This window comes from Ambystoma mexicanum, chromosome 8, assembly GCF_040938575.1.
Source record: "Ambystoma mexicanum isolate Mex_15411 chromosome 8, UKY_AmexF1_1, whole genome shotgun sequence".
Lineage (NCBI taxonomy): Eukaryota > Metazoa > Chordata > Amphibia > Caudata > Ambystomatidae > Ambystoma > Ambystoma mexicanum.
The window spans coordinates 533,575,725-533,596,314 of record NC_090929.1 but is presented as its reverse complement, the minus strand read 5'-3'; the positions used below and the strand labels follow the sequence as shown (position 1 = coordinate 533,596,314).

At 43.2% G+C, this 20,590-nt stretch overlaps 1 protein-coding gene across 2 annotated transcripts in view; it reads left to right on the top strand.

Moving 5' to 3' along the window:
- The window catches only part of MEGF6 (multiple EGF like domains 6), a 1,562,146-nt gene that overhangs the window by 1,240,180 nt on the left and 301,376 nt on the right, over positions 1–20,590 (top strand). For both annotated transcript variants that reach the window (XM_069610227.1, XM_069610228.1), the window contains one exon: positions 5,034–5,156. In XM_069610227.1, the coding sequence (XP_069466328.1) occupies positions 5,034–5,156 (123 nt within the window). The remainder of the gene's footprint in view (positions 1–5,033; positions 5,157–20,590) is intronic.

The following is a 20,590-nucleotide window of genomic DNA, read 5'->3' as shown; positions in this document are numbered from 1 at the left end:
TTTCCAGGAATAGCTAGAACCACTACCATGCAGTAATGACCATTCCTGGAGTCCAATAGGCAGTTAGCACGTCGTGGGAACCGCAATATGGGTTTGGATATATGATGGTGAAGTAAAAATGTAAATGTGCTTTATTTTAGCAGTATTTAAATAACAAGGTTGTCCTTTTAAGGTAAACATTCTAGTTAACTAGGTCAAACTGGAATGGATTTAGCATGAGCAATCATTGGATGTAATTTAAAAGTAAATGGTTTATCTATATGAAAGGAGGCAATATTGTACCTTTCACTTTGGTGTCTTCGATTGAATGTTGCCTGACATGTTGAAGGCACATTGAAAAAAGTTATAGAGATGGAGTGTCTTGTTGAAAGGAATCTTAAGGAGAAATTGAATTATTGTCTTTTTGGAAGCAGAGAAATGCTTTTTGCTGTTTTCCTGTGTGATTCTGAAAGCAGAAGGTCTGGAATGCAGCCAATGCCAGTATCTCTTGACTACATTATGAGGCCCAGGGGTGGTCCATAAAGACTTCTATGTGCTAATAACATTAAATGAATGATTCTTGGTCATCATCAGTAACCTTATCTCAAGGCACTTGGCAAGTCTGCCTGATTAAATGATTGCACTGTTTATGCAGAAGGCCAGGCATAATGTGGCCATTATGGGATCCGTCCAGGGAGATTTGCAACTTATAATAGAACTACTTCACAGATCTTTTTAAATTAGTCCAACACATCTCTTCCTTCAATGTATAAGGCACCGGGACAATTCTTTGTGTTTCTTTATAACCCAACCCCATTGAATCATAGCAACCCAGGAAGCCCTCTCATAGCTACAAAGTAGATTTGAATTTAAGTGTGTATTTAATTGCCTGGAGTTGATAATACCATATACATACATAATGACCCTTTCCTGTCTGCAGAATTAAGTACTGACCTAAGGAAATGGCAAATCTGGTTCAGGGGGAAGACCTGCTTTAAGATGTCTCTTCTCCCTAAGATTTTACAAATAGAAAAAGAATACCACCAATTGTTATCCTGATAATCCAAAAGAAGACCTTTGGGTTCCTTTGGGGAGATAGGCACACTGGGTCAGCAAAGACAATGAATGAATTCCAGACAGGTGGGACGGGCGTGGGGTACCAGATATAAAGAAATATCTATATGGCATGCAACTCTGTCCCTAACTGGAATGGTCTCAGGTAGCTAATAGGAACCCTTGAGTTGAGATTGAATACAATGTTCGTATTCGTATTTGGGTTTAAATAGCGGACACCTAGATTTCAAGCAGCGGATCTCAGAGCATACTATTGAGGGTAGCATATGGAATGAGGAAGAGGGGTTACAACATGCTCCAGGGGGGATGGATATGATGTGGGAATGCAAGGAGCCCTGCTACCAGTGCAATCTAGGGAAGGGTGGTGCGTCTTACGCTGCCTTTGAACCGTGGGTCTTTTTACCACGCCTTTGCATCCTAGTTCTTCACCACGATGAAAAGGCAGAGCAGGTCCACTGAGCCATCCTGGTTGTGTCGGGAAGTGGGCAGGGAATAGGTGGGGGAGTGAGTTGGTAGGCGTTGGGTAGGAGATGAGGAAGGGCCAAGAACGGAGCGTATAAGGAGGAAGACGTGGGCACTGGGAGGCTCCGGTGACGTTGAGGTGATGATTGGGTTGGAGGGGTTAAAAGGGGGAACCCACCTTCATGAGAACATGAGGCAGGGGGAAGAGAGTGAAGGGTGGACCCCCCCTTGAAGAAGCGGGTCGGGTGGGACATGGGGGGTAAGGAGCGAAAAGCACCAGCGTAATTGTTGCGCAGGAAAAACCCACACAGTAAACGCCTGCAGGGCAAAGACATGGAACCTAGGAAACTCCCAGCATTGTAACCGCAATGACTCTGAGAAATCTATGATTGGCAAATAGACAAGACAAATTTACTTAATATCATTCTCCTGTCTTAAAAATCCAGAGTACACCCTAAGATTGCATAGAGCTTTCCTCAGAGATTGGGAGGTAGGAGGACTTAAAACATTGTGCCAGCTCTCCAAGGGTGGTCACTCTCTAGATGTTGAGTAGCGTACACTGGCGTTTAATTATTATTATTATTTTATTAAGATGTTTCAGTAAATAAACTTTACACATATCAAAAAATAGAATTCATACAACATTCGTACATTAAGCATAACATTTATTTCATATTGTATTTCTAAATTTTAGTTATAGCAATAAAACAGATCTTGAAGGTGTGGAAGTCCAGGAAAAAACCGACAGTAGAATAGTCGATTAATGATGTGATCGTATTGTCTGAATTTGAATTAGTTATGTTTAGGAAACTGAGTAAGGAGGAAAACTATTGGTCCTTATGGAAGTCTTTCATTGATTTGTATGGTAGTGGAGTGCATAATGAAGGTCATGATGGATACCTTGTTTTAATAGGGTTGATAGTGTTATTAGTAGTTGTTATTTGGTATGTTATATATGCTATGGTTTTTTGTCTTGTCTTTTTGTCTATGTGTTATGGGAGCTAGATAAATCTTGTACAAAATATAGTTGTTTTTGATTTTCTTTTTCTTTTTTTTCTTCTTTTTTGAAGATATGACTGATGTGTTATATTAATATGATAAGGTTTAAAGGTTTTCACTGTATTCATTTTCTTGTATAACATCTTACATTTATTTGTTGAAATCAATAAATAAAGATGATAAAAACAAAAAAGATCTGCTATAAAACGTTCTCATTAAAAGTCAGCACTTATTATCAATCAAAGAAGACAAAGGACACATTCCTCTGTGTACTGTGCATTTTCAGAACCACATCAATATGAGATCTGTCTTGTTCAATCATTATGTTTTTGGGAGGTTTGTTTTAGTCTAAACTTTACACGTTTTTCAGTACCTCCAACCTGTCCCTATACAGTGCCATATGAAGTGAGGTATTACTTGTAGTCCAACAATGCTTCCAAAAGTCAGAATCTTTGGTGGAGTCTAAATCATGCACTTGGTGACCAAATGTCGAATCCAAGTGGTGCCCATTTGGCAGCATTCAGTTAACACATGGTTGGCAGGCTCCATAGCAGTAGGGATCTCACAGAGACGCCAGCCTCTCTTAGCTCGATACTATCGGTACTAAGGTGGTCAATGCCATGTAGGCGATTAATGCGTAAAAGCAAACTAAATCTTCAAATGTTTCTTCTTGAGGGGCAAAGTAACAAATAAGGTCGTGCTTTCTGGTAGGTGTACAGCATTTCAACAACAAAGTCATAGCTTTTAGAGAAGCCAAATGCGTATAATTGCGACAGTCCCATTGATCGATTTCTTTCTCAAGGGCAACTTTGGACTACATAATTGGATGCATTGTAATCAGATGTCCAATCGATGTTAATAAAAAATCGTATTGACTCTGCATATTTCGCTTTCCCTCCTTTTCAGATTCTTTACTCAGTGATTGTAACAGCTGACACTCAGGATTAGTCTTGGATTTAATGTACATTAAGGAACACCTTTTCAAAAATGTAGCCTCTAGTGAGAGACGAGTCCAAGTTCAAGGCGTATCATTGCCATATGGACGCACATTGGGAGACCCAACATTTTCTGCCAAAAGCGTCCCTCGATTTTCTGTACCCACTGGTGATAGTTAAGCTCTTTAATGTAACTGAGGCACTTGGGCACTGGATCACCCATTTGGGTTGACCAAAGGGGAGGCTAGTCTATATATAAGATTTAAAAATGTGGTGGACCATGGCTGTATAGCGCATGAGATATTCAACTTATGTGCAGTGCCAGTGATGGATCAAAGTGACCAGAAGTTGCACATACCTGGAAGCTCAGCATAACATTGGGTCACATGTAGATCTTTCCTCTATTGCACGACAGAGGAAAAGGAGGAAAAGGCCGGCCGGATCATATCTGGTGGGCATGTCTTTGGGAAGAATTTTCTTGGAATGAGGTTCTTGCATGCATAAGAAGGAAAGGCTGTCATTGAGTTACCTTTGGAACCAAGGGTGGTTTTGCTAGGGGATGTAGCCCTTACAATGGAATGCCAGTGAGCTGATTTCTAGTGCCAACACTGCAGCCAGGTTTGCATTGGCAAACTCCTGAAAGCATATTGAAGTGCTGCAACTGTCCCTCTGCACGCAAATCTATAGAATGTGTTTCCTGTGGAAAAGGTCATGGATTTCCCATGGGGACATTGGACTTTTCAGAGGACGTCCTGCAAGCATGACCACGATTTAGGAGACAATTTAGTCTGCTCCGGGGGAGTACATTTAGATGCAGATGCCTTGGCCTGTCTTGAGATTATTGACATATAGAGCGGAGATGTTTGAGCTTGAGAAGACTGTAAATTGTCAGTATCACTACATTAAGTTCTGTTGTATCCAATACTTCTTAGAAGCTATCTGATCTGTGACTTTCATCAAGAAGAGGGTGTGGGGGAGGGGAAATTCATCAGGAAAGGGGAGATGGGTGGAAAAGTTGAGGACTTCATATTGGAGCCTTCTGTGTTGAGTGTCAACATTTGTACACCATTTTTTTAAGCACCATGGTGTTAAGACCAGTTATGTTTTTTTTCTGTTTGTATGTATTTTGCATTAGCCGGTATTAGCTAAAATATGTATTGACGTTGCATATATGTGCTGTGCTCTAACCAGAGTTAGTCCATCTGCCTTCTGTTGTGTGCTGCCTGAGCGTTCAGCATTGCTACCAAATGGTGAAGTTGCTGTCCCCCTAAACCTATGGTTTGGCCTTGTATCCAGGGTTGGCTATGCTTTGGAATGAGGGAGATTACTGAGGCCCGCCAGTTAGCCCTCCCTAAACATCCCTGGAGCTTACAGAAAAACTCACCTTTTCTCAGACATTGTTGAGGGCTATGCACCTCCAAGCACAACAGATCCCACCCCACCCACCCAGGTGAATTTTGAAAACGCCCTCTCACTAGTTGATGACAGCATTTTCTGTCTGACCAGCACTGCTTGGAATGCGCTCACTGCCTTGCCCTGACAATGGCCGCTTCCTAATGCCCTTCTCTTTGTTTTCGTCCTCAGATGTCGACGAATGCCAAGTTCACAACGGGGGCTGCCAGCAGAGATGCGTGAACACCCTGGGCTCCTATTACTGCGAGTGCAAGCCAGGCTTCCGCTTGCACACGGATGGCAGAACCTGCATTAGTAAGTCGAGCCCTTCTGACATGTAAGACTCGGGGTGCAAGCGCGCCCAGGCTTTGGGCAGCGAGGCAAGCCAGCTCTGGATATCACCCAGGCTCTCACGCATAGCACAGCAACTGTGAATAATGGCACATTCTCCATGGCATCTTGCTGGGCTCAGTTCTTAGAGCCCGATTCATGGAATGTTTTGCACGGTTCAAAATGACTTTGCAATGCTGAAAAGCCACTGTGCACTGCCGACACAAACCCTGATTCATGGAACTGTGCAAAGTGTATTTTTGCAGTGCAGAGTCAGTGCAAGTGGTCATTTGTCCAGTACAAAATGACTTTGCACTGCAAAAATACACCTTGTACAGTTCAATGAATCAGGGTTTGTGTCGGCGGTGCAAAGTCACTTTCAGCAGTGCAAAGTCACTTTGCACCGTGCAAAAAATTCCATGAATCGAGCCCACAATCTATAAGAACTTAGTGTGGATTTACACCGCTTCAGGCAAAATGGCGGTGTATGTTCTGTTTACCGTGTGTGCTTTTGTGCCGAAGTTTTGTATGTTGTTATTATACCTTGGAAGAGGTCAGGGCTTTTATCTTATGTACCTTTGGCTTCCATTCTGAACAATCCAGGACATGACACACGGCTAAGCTCGCCATCCTCAGAGGAAATGTTAAGGCTGTAGTGGACTTGCACTAGAAAAATACAATATCCTGTTTACTGTCTGTCAGAAACCACGATGCCATCTTGATATCCATGCATGTTATGTTAAAGTGAGGCCTGGGTGAATATATAGCTAATTCAAGCATGGAAGAATATACAGTTAATTGAGAAATGAACATGCCTCTTTTAACATACGTTCTGAATACTGTGACCTTCATTAAACTATCAATTGCAACAATAATCTCTCAGACATTTTACATGTCAGGATGTTTCCAGTGCTGCAGCTACTGTACCCCGCCGAAACAAGAGCCACGTAATTTCTTACTAGAACAAGGGGTTTTCAAATTTGGGTTAGAGCAAAATCCATTTCCTTCATAGCATACCCCAAGATAAATATACGGATTCATATCTTTGCCTAGAGTTGCTTCGCCAAGGTGAGGCTTCTCAATACTTGGAGCTTCACATGATTGTGTTTCTTGGTTTTGGCTATTAGGAGGTGCTGTAGCACCATCTGTAAGGAACCATTATCACACTGGAGTAGAGATAAGCGGGATACGGAATGTGATTAGGGATACAGGCTTGTGGTTGTTGTTTGATTATTTACCCACCCATTCACTGCCCATTCCATTCCTTATGGGCATTACACCTACTACTTGCCCATCCTCACCCAAAACATGTCCTCCTGTGGTCTCTTTGAGCCAGCTCTACCAATCTGTAAATATACACTTATTTCCTTTATAGGGCTTGCCAGTTTTATTACCAAGAAGTATTTTGAGAGTTAATGGCTTATTGCAGTTGTAAATGCACCCCATGTTCAGTAAAATGCCTTAACCAACTGTGCCTTCACCACTTGATTTATAATCAATTTTTGTGACCTCACATGTGTTTCTTGCACTGAAGTCATTTATAAACAAGCATTGTCAAAGCCAATAATTTTGCTTGTGAAAAGGTATTAGATATGCACTGCTCAGGTACTCATATACATTTCCAGCTGTTGCCAGCTGTTCCAGCTGTTGCCACCTTAAGGCTAGATTGAACTATAATGGCAGTGCCTGGCACATGCCTATCCCTTGACTACACAAAATATAACAATCGATACAGTAGTATTAGCCAGCATTCCTCAGTCCTTGAAACAGATACAGCACAGCCAGGTGCATTGCATCCCTATCCTTTGTTACTCACAGGTGGCATGAAGGTTCTTTATAAGTATGCCAGATGCATTTCTATGACATTGTTCAAAACCCATAACTCTCAATTTCGTGTCCACCAGAGTATCAAGATGCATTATTCTTGGTGGGTCAGACTTCCCATTAAATGGTGCCCCTCCTGGCTGGCAAAGCTCATCCCATTTGGCCCTGCTCCACTTCCTGACTGAAGACCAAGTGGACAGCGCTCTAATTCCCCATGGAGCAAGTCATTTGGTTCTTACCCCCTGCCCGCTCCATCTGCTCTGTGTATGGTGTCTATCCAGCCCATTTATCAGGGCCTGTCCAAGAACAGTTCCTCACTTTCATTGTTTCTGTTCTATGGCACAGCGTAGCGTACCCTGAAGCCTAACAGTGGTCTTCAATGATGGAAGAACCGGGCAACATGACTACCGGCGGCCATCGGATTTGGGCAGTCTAGCTCTGCAGATGGTTTGTTATTTCCATGATCTTGTGTCATGTCTCCCTCTCCCAAAGCTGTTTTAGGAAGTTCAACAATGACAGATATATTCCAGGTCAAATCCACTCAGCTGTGTATGTTTGTAGGCCCTGGGCAGCCTGGTGGAGTCAAGGATCGCCCCTTCTCACACCACAACCAGGTATCAATTCTTAAAGCTGTGTCCTTGTTATTTACAGGGTACAGCCAGTTAATAAAGGATATCTTGTCGTAAAAATGTTGTTGAGAGGGACGTCATATTGAAAGAAGCTGAAAGGGGAAAGGGAGATAGTTGCTGTTCTGTGACCTTTAATGTCACAGTCCCATCTGAACGTGGATCACTTTGTTTCTTTTCATGGTTCTCATATATTTTCTCTTACTTGATTTATTGTGGTTTGGGTATTTATTGAGTGCAACCCAGGCTTTGAGAAGCAAGTGAGAACTCTATACCAATAGGAGTTACAGGCTTATAAAAACATACACAACGAAACCAGACCACCATATACAATCTCACCACAGCACCACATGATGGCCACTGACCAAAACGCACCACCGCTCAGTGACTGGTTGCACCGAACTGAAGTTGTCAACAGTACACCAAAGCTGTCTTGCTCTCCTCCCGCTCAATCCGACTAACAAACCCCACCACCCTCCTTGCTCTGCAGATCCGCCAGAGCGCCAAGATACCACAAAGGTGGCAACAGTGCGCGGTACAAGAACCTTTAACACAACATAACATACAGTAGAAATGTGCATCGGGCATTCCTCACAGCAACATTTTTTTTCACCAGCATCCTATTTAGAGAAGCAAAAAACAGTTAACATTTACAATTAGCCAAATGTGACAGAGCTGAAAGGTGGTGCGGGAGTGGAGCAGGGGATGGGCTGTAGGGAGTAGTCGTCAGGAGGGGGATGCACATGCAGAAATCTTATCGATGTAAAGAAGTTTCTCCTTTAAGAGGGAGGTCTTGATTTCTTTTTTGAATTGTATGTGGGTGGGGATGAGCCGCAGTTGCATGAGGGTGGGGTTGAGTCTTCAATTACACGAGTAGGGGCTGAGTATGCTGTTGTATGAGGGTGGGAATGAATCAGCAATTGCACAAGGGTGGGGATGAGTCTGCTGTTGCATGTGGGGGATGAGTCTGCAATTGCGTGAGGATGGGGATAAGTCTGTATTTGCATTTGGGTGGGGGTGAGTCTCATGTTGCTTGAGGGGGACAAGTCTGCAATTGTGTGAGCATTGGAATTGGTCTGCTGCAGATGGCAATGAAGTTTTGGGTGTAGACGGTATATACTTTTGTACAGTAACACTTTTGAACGTATCCTGGACCTAAATAACAGGACAGACTCAAAGAATATGACAAAATACTTCTTTATTATCAGCTCAATAAAGTAGGGAAACCTGGCGAACAACAAATCCTAGTCCACACACCCTCAGTTACATTTCAGGTACACAAAGGCTTTATACCTTGATGCGCATCAGCTATGATGTCATCCTACATAGCAAATAATAAAACCTATCGGACGGAGGGATTGGTGGACGGAGGGATTGGTTAGGGGAACAAACATATCTACCTATAGGTTCTGTAAGTGTTAGTAACATTATTGGCTGCCCCTCATCTGGCAGGCAAACCTCAACCTTCCCTCTGATTATGTATGATACACATAACAGCATAAAAACAACAGATTGGCCCCTGCAACATTGTATGCTCATCATTGCATAGGCCTTCATGATAGTTTGGCATCCATTACCAACCTTGGACACGCTGCTTACTAGCAGCACGTTAGCAAAACGAAACTCAGCTGCAGAGAACAATGCCCACTTGCCCAATTTGTCTACCATCTCTCATCAACCAAGCCTTCAGCCCAGGCTTCTCCTTTGTAATTGACCTTGCTGGTTGTTCTCTTGTATTGAACTTTAAGGGCAGTTAAGGTGCGCCATTATCATCGTCCAGGGCTTTATGAATAGGACTTGTTTTCTGATTTTGTACAACGTCTGAAGAGACCATCATTTTGTCCTTTTTGCCTTCTATTTAGTGCTATTTGATTTGATTATGTCGGGTGTCATTACCCTCTTTGGCCTCTAGATACTTGGTTGCTCCATCTCACATATGCTTTTCTGCATCTTTAATTGTGAATACTATACTATATGTCCTGCGTACTGTAAGAAAGGCATGGTATGAACAGTAATACAGACTTAGTGGACCACAGTTCAAGGGTGATCACTGAACTTCAATTGGGTTTCAAAAATGCCTATTAGTTCAAAACTCCACCATCACAGTCTTCTGTACCATAGTCTTTTTGCCGTTCAAATTCTCTTCTTTGAGAGAGTCTGATGCAACAAACAAATAACAAAGTTCCTTTTCCTTCAGCATTCTTCTACGCAGACTTTTCTCAGGTGATTTATGGTTCACCTTGGATCCCCCTCTGCCCGGCTCAGATCCACTTTAACTCAAAGTTTGTATTATCACATATGCACAATTTTCTTAGGATTTCCACATATCGAATTTCTCGGGTGATTCTCGGTTCACCCCGGGCCCCCCTCTGCCAGGCTCAGATCTGTTCTAACACAAAATCTTCAATCAGTCTCCCTCTGCTGGGCTCAGACCAATTTATCTATTGTATCACAAACTTGTTTTAACACAGAGATTTCAATTGATCTCCCTCTCCGTCAGGCTCGTACCACTTTACCTACTTTGTCATCAACTTTCTTTACTGTATCAATATCGAAGACTTTCGATTGTGCACAGGATTTTGTTTGACCCATTATAGGACCACGTCAGTTCACAATCCTTTTGCCACTCTTTCACTTTTGTCAACTCTCAGCTGGACATCTTACAGAGACTTTTGATTGAGCATCTATGTGGTGCCGGACCACTCTGTCAAAGGTATCGTATATATTGGTTTCAAAGTTCAATCACTAATCTGCAGTTCAACTTTACTTGTGTTGGTTATCACACGCGTTTCATACAATGCTCGTTCCAGCGCTTGGCATACAATGTTGCTTGCAACCTTAGCTTCAACACAGACCGATCTTGAATTAGTCTCCCCAACTCACTAGCTGTGTTGATTTCACTATCATTGCTTTCTTGTTGGAGCCAAGGACAGTAACACGGCAGCTGGTGATTCTCCCCGGCTTGATTATCGACACTGAAGGGCCCCGGGTAGCTCCTACACACAATGCAGGATTCCTCAGCCTGGTTTCCTGGTCTTACACTTTCGATTCTCGAGGTTTCATGAAAGTAACAGATAATTGTCAAAAAGGTCAAGGGAACTTCTCTCCTTGTGATCCCTTTCGGTTTCACTGTCTTTCTCCCTGTGTTAAACTGCCATCTTGAAACTGCTGTTTCCTGGTGTGCTTTGTCTCGCTCAGTGTGCTCTCGTGCTCTGACTTTTATCCATGTGGGGAAGTGTAATGGAAGTCAGGTGTGTGTGGTGGTCAGTAATTACCAGACCCTGCCTGACCATTGTATTGGGACACGTCAGGTATACGGCTCAGGTGTTTGTCCGCTTTCTCTCATAGCCGGGTGTCCGTGAGAAATTGTTTGTGTTGTGTAAGGAGGTGGGGGGTTGAGTTCCTAAGTATCCTACCTAGTAGGATGGGGTAAAGATGCCACAGGGAAGTGGACACCGCGTCTCACCATCTCACTCACACTCCCCGAAGACCCCGCACCCAGGATATCGTCCTGCACTGGTCCCCCCCCCCAGGAACTTGATCCAAAAGCGATGGCCATGCCTTGGCCACCTGGACAATAGATCCTCAGGGACTAGTGGGTGAGAGACCTTCTGGTTTTTCACAGTACATTGCTTATCCGCCTTGACTTCCCCTTGTACCCTTCAGCTATTTCTTGCTGTGGGATCATTGATTTCTGGCCAACAGCTATTCTTTGTCCATGCACAAATTTGTATTTCCAGCCCCTGTCAATTCTGTAGGCCTGATCTCTCTCCTTCAAGTTCTTTGCTTACTAATATTCAGAGTGGGAACCCATCTTTTCAACATTGGCGCTTTACCCACGTTATATTTTCTACTGCAGCAAGCTTCTATGTGACTCATCTACAATGCGTTTCTGCTTATATACATTCACTACTCATCTCATCACTTATCTTCTTTGTATATATGATTTCTTCTCACTTGTATGTATGCTACTTTGCTTTTCAGTTATAACTACATTCTTTATGTATTCTTATATCATTTCAGTGTGCCATTGTATCTTTTCCTTATGATGTCACTTTACACCTCTCAGATTTTCTTTACAGCTCTTCGATATTCAGTGATGTTTGCAAATCTCCTGCTACCACTTCAGTTTGAGGTTACATTTGATACGGTTGTCTGAGTGCATAGCATCTCTCATACACTTGATCGGTATTGGAATAATACCTGGTGTCATGCACAATGTCTTCCTGTTGTTCATCCAATAAGTCGGAGGTGAGGGGGTGGGCTCTGTCAGTGATGCACATGTCTGCTCCTCTACATTTGTTTCCTATTTTATTTCTGTTTACGTCTCTATGCTGGTGACTTAGCCTGCCACCTAGGAGGTAGCATGCATGATGATAGTTTGATGATGCTGGCATTAAAGGCCATTCATGCTTGCAGGAGTATCTAGTGAAGGTTTAGATTGTTGCCATTATGTGGTCATGTTTCTGAGAACCCTTGTTGAAGCAGGCAGTGATGTAGCAGAGATTTCTCACCAGTGGAAGGGTGGTGGTGGGTGGACCAGTGAGTGCCATGTTTTCTCTTTCCAGGTGAGATAGGATTATTCCATGTATGGTTTATTAGAAGCTAGTGTCTGGTAAGAAGGGCTTGATTTTCCACAGAAGAGATAACTATTACCATACTGTCTCCATTTCACTTGGTGTTTGCAGAAGGAGTGGTTCCTACAAATATGGAATCCCAGGCATTAAATGCTGGTTGTCAGAAGAGGGGAAGCCCTAAAAGGACATCCAGATATGACTGTTCAGTGTTGCTGTTAATAAGTAGTAATTCGATCAAGTAATGTCTCCTCCCTAACCCCTGTGTCAATACACCATACACTCTCCACCATACCTGAGACTGGGCGATCTGATCCCATTGTTTCCTCCCTTATTTACTTGTAAATCCATTGCTGACTTTTGCTCTCCCTCCATTGTTGTTAGATCCTGTGACGATCCATCAGATGGCATCACTTCTCCTCAGAGGGGAGCCCCTTTCCATGAGGCTAGGGAGGCAAGGCAGCTAACCAATAGTCCCCCTGAGAGTGGTAACATGCGGGTGGATCTCATGGGGAGGGAATCCCTTCATGGTGACAAGGACGTAAGTCTGGGACATGATTCCTTTATCTCCCAAACCTTCCAGGTAATAACAACACTCTGCCTTTCCTTACATGGGCTAAAGTCCTAGACTATGTGTAACTGTAATGTTTTGAATAGTCTCACTATGATAGAAACTGAGATGAAGAAGAACTCAGGAATGCTACAGCCAAACACGAAGAGAGTTTGACCAGCTGGTGTCAATCAATCTGATTTTACACTGGGGCAGTCCGGGTACTTAAGCTAACAGTAAAGAAGGACAAGGAGAGCAATATGCGGAAGGAGAACGACATCTGGATGGAGAAGTCGGTGAGCCAGGAGGCCCCCAAAAATCCTACGTGTCAGAAATAGGGCATACAAGGTTGTGTTGAGGCAACTGTATGAAGTGACGAGGAATAACCAAGGGATGTGAGAAAAAGTGTCTTGTCAGTCGGCTGGAAGCTGAGAACCCTGAAGCTGAGAGTCAGTGTGGTGGTGGCCTGACCTGTAGTGGACGACTATGCAGAGATCACCAACACCAGCCTACTGTGGAGCAACGTAGGCAATTGTATGGGAAGTTGAAGAACTGTGGTGGTGGTGTGACGTGTAGTGGGTGAACTGTGCAGTTCAAGAACTAAGCCAAGACTGTCAACAGTAATGGGTTGTGAAACCAAGCAGGCCGAAGAGTAGAAGTAGAAAGAGAAAAGAACAAACCCGCGTTCCCTGGCAAAACCGGTGAAGATTTCCCTGAGAGAAGGTAACAGGAACAGTGATAAGTACGAGAGGGGACCAGGAAAACTTGAGAAGGTGAAGCCAGAAGATAAGCTAGATGTTGATCACTTTGTGAGGCAATTCGCTGGCCAGTTCCATAAGACTGTGGCATTGAAGATTCAAGAATGACTCTGGAAGCCTCTTCCTCGTCCTAGTGGGGGCAGTTTTCAGAATATTGAGAAAACTCAGAAGAGTCAAGGAGGGCTCAGGGAATCACTCCTTCGTCCGGTGGGAACACATTTAAGAAAAGGTCTGCAATTGGACATAATACAAAGTCCTTGGAGAATGCTTAAGAAAGTTGATGAAGAATCGAAATTGGCAGAAACTCAAGGAAAACCTGTTAAAAAAAAACACTGGATGCAAACTGGAAGGGAGCCATTCTCCTAGTACCATGAGATTTGTAGATGGTAGTGAAATCCAAGCGTGGAGAGACTTTTATCCAGGAGAAGGGAGTCATTGTCCTGGGCTAGGAAAGGAACTCTTCATCAGCTTATTAATTTTCGAGAAACAGAACTGATGAGGTCTGCTAAGCAGAGACCAGCATCCTTTGGAAGTTGTCTTCGACAGCAGTGAGGCAACACCTTCTCCACTCCCTTTTAAAGTGGAGAAGTGCAGAGTTAGTCTCCCCTGCCCCTTTTACATTTCAAACAAAAAGGACAACACTCTTAAACCCCTGCAAAAAAGGCCTCTAAGGATAACAAACATGTGAAAAGAAACTGAATAAGGAGCAAAGACTGTCAAGCCAAGGCCTGACATAGTAGCTAGGAGAAGGGAGGTATTCTCTGGGAATGTGGTTTTGTTGTTTTTGGACTTTTGTGTTAAGTGGTAGGGATAGAATATAGGTTTGGACCAGGACAGAACTTTCCTTATTTGGACATCACAGACTTCCTGACAGACCCAAGTTGTAATTTGGTGAATGAAGAGAATCCGCCTCTAGAATTATGGATAGTTAGGAATACTATTTTATATAAAATAAAAGTTTATAGACAAAACCTTATGATCATGGTCAGACTCCTTATTCTATGTCACCACAGTCCCCACTCCTTTGTTTCTCTGCGTCCTAACCTTGTTCTTCACCCCATGATTGTAAAGTGATCCATTGCTTCCCGGAGCTATGTCTGCGCTAAATAAATACTCTAATAATATTCATCATCATTTTGGTGGGGTTCTGCTCTTGGTAGGTGCTAGATAGCCAGGCCTCGACATGGGTAAGGCAGGCCTTGGGTTGGTTCTTGTCTTTCCAGTAGTTGCACATGATCTGGTGCATCTGGCTCTGGTGGCGTGTTACCTGCCCCGTCCCACTGGACTGGGGTTTGTCAGCTTGTTTGGTGATTGTTCGTATGTCTGTTTGTCTGGTTTGTAACTCCTGGTGGGTTGAGAGCCCCTTTGCCTTCTGGAATCTTGGTGCTATCTAAATAAATAAATAAATAAATAAATAAATAAATAAATAAATACGTAAACAAATACATCTGTGTATTAGTAAATGTGGATTTTGTGGATGCTGATGAAGGGCCCAAGGGCTCTATTTAGAGGTGGAAGATTATGAGTGAGTAGATGGGTCACTCTTGGACTCCACACGTGATGGGTAGAAGTGTTGCTCTAGAAGTATCTATCTGAATTAAATGATAGCAGTATTTGTGCTAGGATTAGAGCTCACAGAGGATGGTCTTCATTCCGGATCCCATGTTGCTGTACAGCATGTTGAATAGGGTCTCAAAGGTCTAATTTTATGAATGCCCATCTTCATAGATACAGAGTACAACGCCTACTTCTGGGATAGTGACTGTCTCCGTTCTCTGCCTGTACTGAAGCTTGTTTGATAGGCTCGAAGATGCGTGTCTATGGTGCTTTCAAGAATCTTGTCCAGGAAGGGGGGTGGTGGGGAATTAGTTATTCATCAGGGTCCAGCGATACATTTTGAGCAGGTGTAGTATTTGTATAGATTTGTGGGTGGAGCATGGGTTGCACTGAATGTGGGATACTTTGATGAGTGCCAGGGTGAGGTGGATGACTTCACTGTGGGGTGTCTTGAGGATGGAAGTTGGAAAGATGCCATCTTAGTAGGATATTGCTTTGAGATTGCAAAGGTCTGTGTCAGGTCTTCCATGGGGAGTATTTTGAAGGTAGTCCATGTAATAATGTTGAATTATGGAATGAGTAGGGAATTATTTGCTTTGACATTATCATTCATGTTTTGGCTGCTCTTAATCATTTTGTCACTGGAGAGGATTGCAGTATGGGTGGGGATTGATGCACCTTTTTACTAAGTATAAGACATCTTTGCTCTTGTTGTTTGCTTTAGCAAGAGTGTTCTGGTATTAGGGGGCTTCAGCTTTGGTGATCATTTGTCTACTGAAAGTTAGGAGTTATTTAAGGAAGGTTAAGTCATATCGGGGTTGGACTAGGTTTTCTCTTGCTTTTAGATCACTCTTTTACTGATGGTGAGTTATTGCTTGAACCAGAGATCAGATGGCTTGGTTCTGGTTGATTGTTGCTTGTTAGCAACATGTACAGTAGATTGATGTTTGACTTCTGGGTGTGGAGTGCTTCTTGTATGGTGTCACAGCCCTTGTTGAAGGGCATTGACAGGATGGTGGTCGGATTAATCACGCCCTCTCGGAATGGTTCTAAAGGAAAGTCTTTGAAGGAACTGGAAGTACACCTTGTAGTCTTGGGTTAAGTGTGGCTGGTCATGTTGACATGGTGGACGATGAAGAGAATTATGCGAGGCTCTTATCACCCGAGAGGCAGGGGTGTATTGTTTTGGAGGGTTGGTAATGCTGAGATTGTAAAATCCAGGATGTCTTTGTTGTGAGTTGTCAGATGTGTGTCGTGTGAGACTTTGGGTGTGTATGGTAAAGGACGGGGCCTAATGAACTTGACTCCATGATGGCTCATTCATGCAATAGTTGCTTTCTTGTTGGGGGTTTGCTTCTGTTTATCATTTTCATGTGATAATGGATCAACCGTTCTAACTCATTGATTTTTAATATAATGATAAAGAGAAGGCAGACCACGATTGTGGCTTTTGTCTGGGCTACTAAGGGGATGCTGCTACGGTCATGGTGGCATTTTTTGTGTGTCGTTTCCTAATATTGTACCTGGCTTCGGCTGCCAGAGTATCCATTCATGTTGTGCCTTCACCTGTGAAAACAAAATCAAAATATCGAGGCTGAGTACCCCAAAAGGAAATGCACCGAACACGGGTTACAAAGGAACATACAAAGTACTTTATTTTATACTGAATCCAGTTACGAAGAACAGAGCAAAAATCAGACAGCTATCGGCCCTCAGTGCAACACAACGAACTAAAGCATGGTTCAGTGTGTTCAGTGAGAGACGCTGTACATTAGAATGCATTGGTCTTTTATACTCTTCGTGAGCACGATGTCAGCCCTACTTCGGGTTAATATTCCACGGTTTATAGTCAAAAAGTCGAATCCAATAATGTCGAAAGTCAAAAAGTCGAAAACAAAAAGTCGAAAACAAAAATGTCAATTTTGTTTTTTTGGTTGCTTTTTTTTCGAAATGGGTGTTCCTCCCTCAACCCCCCTTTTTAATTTTTTTTTTTTGTTTTACCCCTTTTTTTACCCCCGGAGCCCAAAAAAAATATATAAATAAAAAAATAAAAAATTCGACATTTTTGTTAGCGACTTTTTGGATTCCACCTTTTTTTAATTCAACATTATTGGTTCGACATTATGACTGGACACCATGTTCCGCTAATACATCACCGATCTAGGGTTCATGCCAAGTCTCGCACATCCGCATATAACTGGTTTGCTTTTAATACATATATCAACAAGCCTATACGGCAACGGTGTATTCTGGGATTTCCCATGCAGGTCTTCCCAAACATTAATACAATGTAGTTAAACAAGTGTTCCACGTTCAGTATTTGAATAAATTGTTCTTAACATATGCTCACGGATTAGTTTCATTGCACGAGTAATGCTTTACACACAGGTCAACGAAAGGACAAGGTCTCAGTTCACAACCTCAACAAGTGGCCTTTAGGCAAGTTACATATTAGCTACATACAGAGGTCAAGACAGCCATGTTGTATTTCGGAATGACATCGTCCACCATTTTAACTCACAGGGTGACTTTACAAAGCGAACCTAAAATGTCGGATTGACCTAAAATGGCAGCTTACATTGATTTTAAGGTCAGGACCTTGCAACACGGATTTCTTCGCAAGCGACTTGTAAGCAGCTTGGCGTAGGCCAATATACAAATATTTATTGCAATAGGATGCACATTTTCTCATTTGTCAAACCCTCCTTTTGGCCTATGCCAAGTGCTAAAAATACTTTGGATCTCCTTGCAAATAGCTCCATGCATCATCGTCCATGCACCCTGAATCGCTGTCGGAATATCTATTGCCATTAGGTTATTCGCTAAAATTTCTTTCAACACATATTCTTTGGAAGTTTTATCTGGGGCATACACTTTATGTCCTATCGTACCTATCGCTTGTGCGCAACATCCCCCTAGCATTGAACATATATTAGGTAGACACTGAATACAGCAACAAAGAAACAACAGGATTCCCAAAATAATCAGCAAGACCGAAAGTACTTTCCAACCCCAAGATCGCAAGAAGTCCCAGAACCAAGTGCTAAGATCCCAGTTTCCCTCGGGAACATGCACTTCTGAACTAAGGACGTGCAGATTCTGTATTGCCTTGAAGATGGTTGGGGAGGAATCTGGTACGAAAACACAGCAAGCGGACCCCACTAATTTACACACTCCATCACGCTCAGCCAGATTGACATCTAATGCCATCTGGTTCTCAAGCGCTACTAATCTTATCGCTTTCTGTTCTAATGTCATATTATAGAGTATGTCCGTGGTCCGGTTGATGGTTCTCTCCAGTACTTAGCTAGTTTTCTGATATCTTCGGAATTCGCTATCTGCCCCCAAAATGGCACAACTGATTTTGTTATATCGCCAAAGATTTGTGCTGGAGTGTCACCATTCTCGTCCCGCTGTAGACAAGCCTTTGAAACCTCTATTGTACTAGCTGTAAACACCCCAGGTAAAATGATCCCTAAATAACAGGTTCCCTGCCAATCCCTGGGCAACCATGGAAATGCTCCATTACCGCAAACAAAGTAGACAGGTTCGCCCACATACAAAGGTCTGTCTTCCCCAGTCAAAGTTGCAACGTTGTCACAACCTTTAAAATCTCCCAATGACTGAGTTCCATTCCTCTGTATGCAAAAAGAAACTGAATAGGGGCTATAGTTAACAGTGTAAGAAGGAGGCATGGCATCCTTATTGCCTATCATAGCCATCTTAAAGGAAATCAAAGATTGAAAAGGACGAGACAGTCTATCAGAAGGCCTAATAGAAGCATCGTTAGGTTTACTCCTGTTTGCGAAAAGCGAGCATCCCAGGGGAGTCAAAACACGTTTCTCAAAACTATTCAAATTGGTGCCATCAAAGTTCCCTGAGATGCTATCATTCCAACGGCCAAAGAACAGTGCTCTAAGAGAAGCATAACAAGCAGCTGTCAAAGGTAAAGGATGAATATACCAACCTAGCCCCTTATCCCCGTGTTGCGGTAAATGTGAGCAGACCCAACAGTTAGACTTATTAAAAATGGCATGCGTAGCATTCATGATAAGTAGTAGAGTATTATTGTGGTACCTTTGTCTATGTTGAGAGTCCCTAGGGGACAGAGTATGCAAATGTACAAAGGGAGTAGGAACAGTAGGTACATTTTCAGTGGGCAACAAGGATTCTAAAGGATGCATTTCCTCAAGGTACTACAATCCTAAAACAGTGACTATTAAAAACCCAAATATCATTATAAAAACACAGCAATACGTTTTCGGGGCCCAGGCATATTGTCCATTGTCCCGGTTGGTCACCCCCTTATTTACAAGTCCCATATGAGCGGTAGCGGTGGCAGGCATTGTAGTCTTCATACGGAAACCCCCAATATTCGTTGCTGGCAGCTTTCCGGCCGTGCAACTTCTTAGTCCTTCCACAACCCTAGCCAACAGAATCCCCTTTCTCAAATTTGGGCAAAAACAAGCCCTCGACGATCCTTTCCTCCTTCGAATGCACAGCTGAACCATGCCGTAAGTCTATTTCTTTGAACACAGATTGTACCTTGCTTTTCCTGGTACTGATTGATCCGGAAACAATGTGTCGTCACTTCCCGTTTGAAGCAACGTATCAGAGACAAGTGAAGATGCCGAATTTGGAACAGCAGTTTCCGGATGCAAAAGCTTTGGAGAGTGTGGAGACAAAATGGTGGCTTCCCCAAGTCTCACGGGCTCAGAAAGATTCTCCGACACACTCTCTGCGCTAGTTACTGCTTTGGGATCATTGGTTGCAGCATTAGCGAGGGGTTCTGTTTCTTCTGTAACGTGTGGCACTGGGTGAGGAAGTTTCTTGACATGGGACGTGTGGATCCAGTTCTTTCTTCCAGAGACCGGCACCACTGTTTGGGTGACCAACAGGACCTGGAACGACCCACGCCAGCGAGGTGTAAAGGCAGGAAGAGCGCTCAAATGCCTTCATGAGCACCCAACTTCCAGGCCGTATACCGTGGCCTGAGCCGTCGTATCGCAAGGTAAAGCCTCTCGTACCTATTGATAAATCAAATACAGGTTTATAGTCAACTGGCTACAATAATCTGAAAGTAATACATTTTCAACGTTTCTCAACTAATTGCATTTAGGAAGGTTCCAGATATTGGCAGGTCTCCCCCTTAGCACCTCAAATGGAGAGAGCCCAGTCTTAGTTTGAGGGGTTGTACGCATGGATAATAACACGATCGGTAAGGCGTCCGGCCATTTTAATTTAGTGCCGGCACACATCTTAGCGAGCTTGTTCTTGATGATACTGTTGTGTCTGTCTACTAGTCCGGCCCTCTGAGCATGTCTGGCCAAATGGAACCGTTTGTCGATCTGCAATGCCGCACATATCTGCAGAATTACAGCAGCGACAAAATGTGGACCATTGTCCGACCAGATAACTCTTGGTAGCCCGAACCGCGGGAAGTACTCTTTAGCATGGTTTTCGCAGTAGTCATGGCTGTAGCATCTTTAACGGGGAAAGCCTCAACCCATTTACTAAAGGCACAGATGAC